The sequence below is a fragment of the Pundamilia nyererei genome, unplaced genomic scaffold (assembly GCF_000239375.1).
Source record: "Pundamilia nyererei isolate P.nyererei 1_Seehausen unplaced genomic scaffold, PunNye1.0 scaffold00013, whole genome shotgun sequence".
In the NCBI taxonomy this organism is placed as follows: domain Eukaryota; kingdom Metazoa; phylum Chordata; class Actinopteri; order Cichliformes; family Cichlidae; genus Pundamilia; species Pundamilia nyererei.
This window is the reverse complement of record NW_005187414.1, coordinates 4,195,334-4,196,895: the sequence shown is the minus strand read 5'-3', so window position 1 is coordinate 4,196,895 and position 1,562 is coordinate 4,195,334. Positions and strand designations below refer to the sequence as shown.

The 1,562-nt window shown below is 38.0% G+C and overlaps 1 protein-coding gene across 1 annotated transcript in view; it reads right to left on the bottom strand.

Moving 5' to 3' along the window:
* plcb1l (phospholipase C beta 1-like) overlaps positions 1-1,562 on the bottom strand; it is a 120,298-nt gene that overhangs the window by 82,695 nt on the left and 36,041 nt on the right. Inside the window, exon 3 of the mRNA XM_013908729.1 lies at positions 788-856. Coding sequence (XP_013764183.1) covers positions 788-856 — 69 coding nt within the window. The remainder of the gene's footprint in view (positions 1-787; positions 857-1,562) is intronic.

The window sequence follows — 1,562 nt, the reverse complement described above, 5'->3', positions numbered from 1 at the left end:
AATCAAGCTGATGAAGCGTCTCATCACAAGACTGACTGGATTCAAAAGCTATTTGAATCTGAGCTATAACGCAGGGATGTATTGTAAAGCAGCAGTTAGGTGGGAAATGAAGTGCAAGAACTTAATATGGCTTTTTTTAACTGCACAACCATGTGCCAAATTCTGTGATAGTTGTGTGCCAGACTTTTAAAAAATGAATTTACAAATTCTTTGCTTATATTCAACGGCTTTCTCATTAGTTGCGAAATAGTCCATTTGGATACCAAATTAGGAAACCATCTATGCAATGTTACTGAATTCACGTTCGTCAGTGTCATCTGATCTTCACTTCCTTACCTTCATCTTCAAATCACTGTCAAAAACTAAATGTGTTCAGACTGTGAACGCATTCGATCAGTTACACACAGACACATATATATACACACATAAATTAACAGTCACCTGAATGTGAGATCGGAAGTTTAAACAAGATAATTACAGTAATTACACCTCTGGCACTAAAGTACTGCCATATCTGCACACGCACGATTGCTCTATTGTTAAATATCAATCATTAGAAGAACCAGAACAAAGTTCAGCCCAATCCATAATAGAGTTTCTGTTAGATGGATGGAGACAGAGTGTGAATCATAGTCAGGTTCACGCCCACACATGGCTTTCATTTCAGTGCAAAAATAAACTCTTCCAAAGCATATCATCAGCCAAGAAAGCACATTGGTCATTGTATTGCTGGAGTTTCCTTCACAGACAGTATAAGACACTGTGAATCTGTGAATTAGAGGCTTACCTTTGGCGTTTTCGCGCACTTTCCGTTTCTGGCATCTTTTATGTATGCTATATCCAGAAGGTCTGTATCCTGTAACCAAGAAGAAGCACAGCTAAATCATCATAAATGTCAACCAATTTCAAATTTAAAGGCTTTAAAGGCTGTTTAGGACACATTTTATGCCCGTGGAAGCTACTTTGATTCAAGGTGATGGCACACATTTCAGAGACACTTTCCATTTTACAACCTGCCAGCTCTAAACAGTCACATGTGCTTAAGGACACACATTAACCTCAATATGGGATATCACCTGGGAGTCATTCAGTGTAGACAGATGCTGCCCTGATGACATTCTGCTCCACAAAAGTGTCTAATTAAAACAAAAGTGAAATGTTCCCATATTGACTGATGACCTGACTAAATGAGTACTAGCTCTTTACAAACATATATAAACACTCCATATTGTTTTTGGAGTGTTTCCTCATAAAATCTGACACAGGATTATCCAGAAATCCAAAAAGAGTTTTTATTTATTCATTTTTTACAACAGAAAATGTCATCATATGCATCATATTACTAAAAGATCTGCTGTCAAAGGGGGAAAAAAGGAGATAAGATGAAAAACTTCACACGTACACAACGTTCTGCTGCTGCATGGTGTTATGCCAGGGTCGGCAACCTGCGGCTCCGGAGCCGCATGTGGCTCTTTAGTCCTTATAGTGCGGCTCCGCGTGGTTTGGGAAAATAAATTAGAAGTATTTAGCTGAAGTGTATTTTATTTATGTTAGTTCTTTTT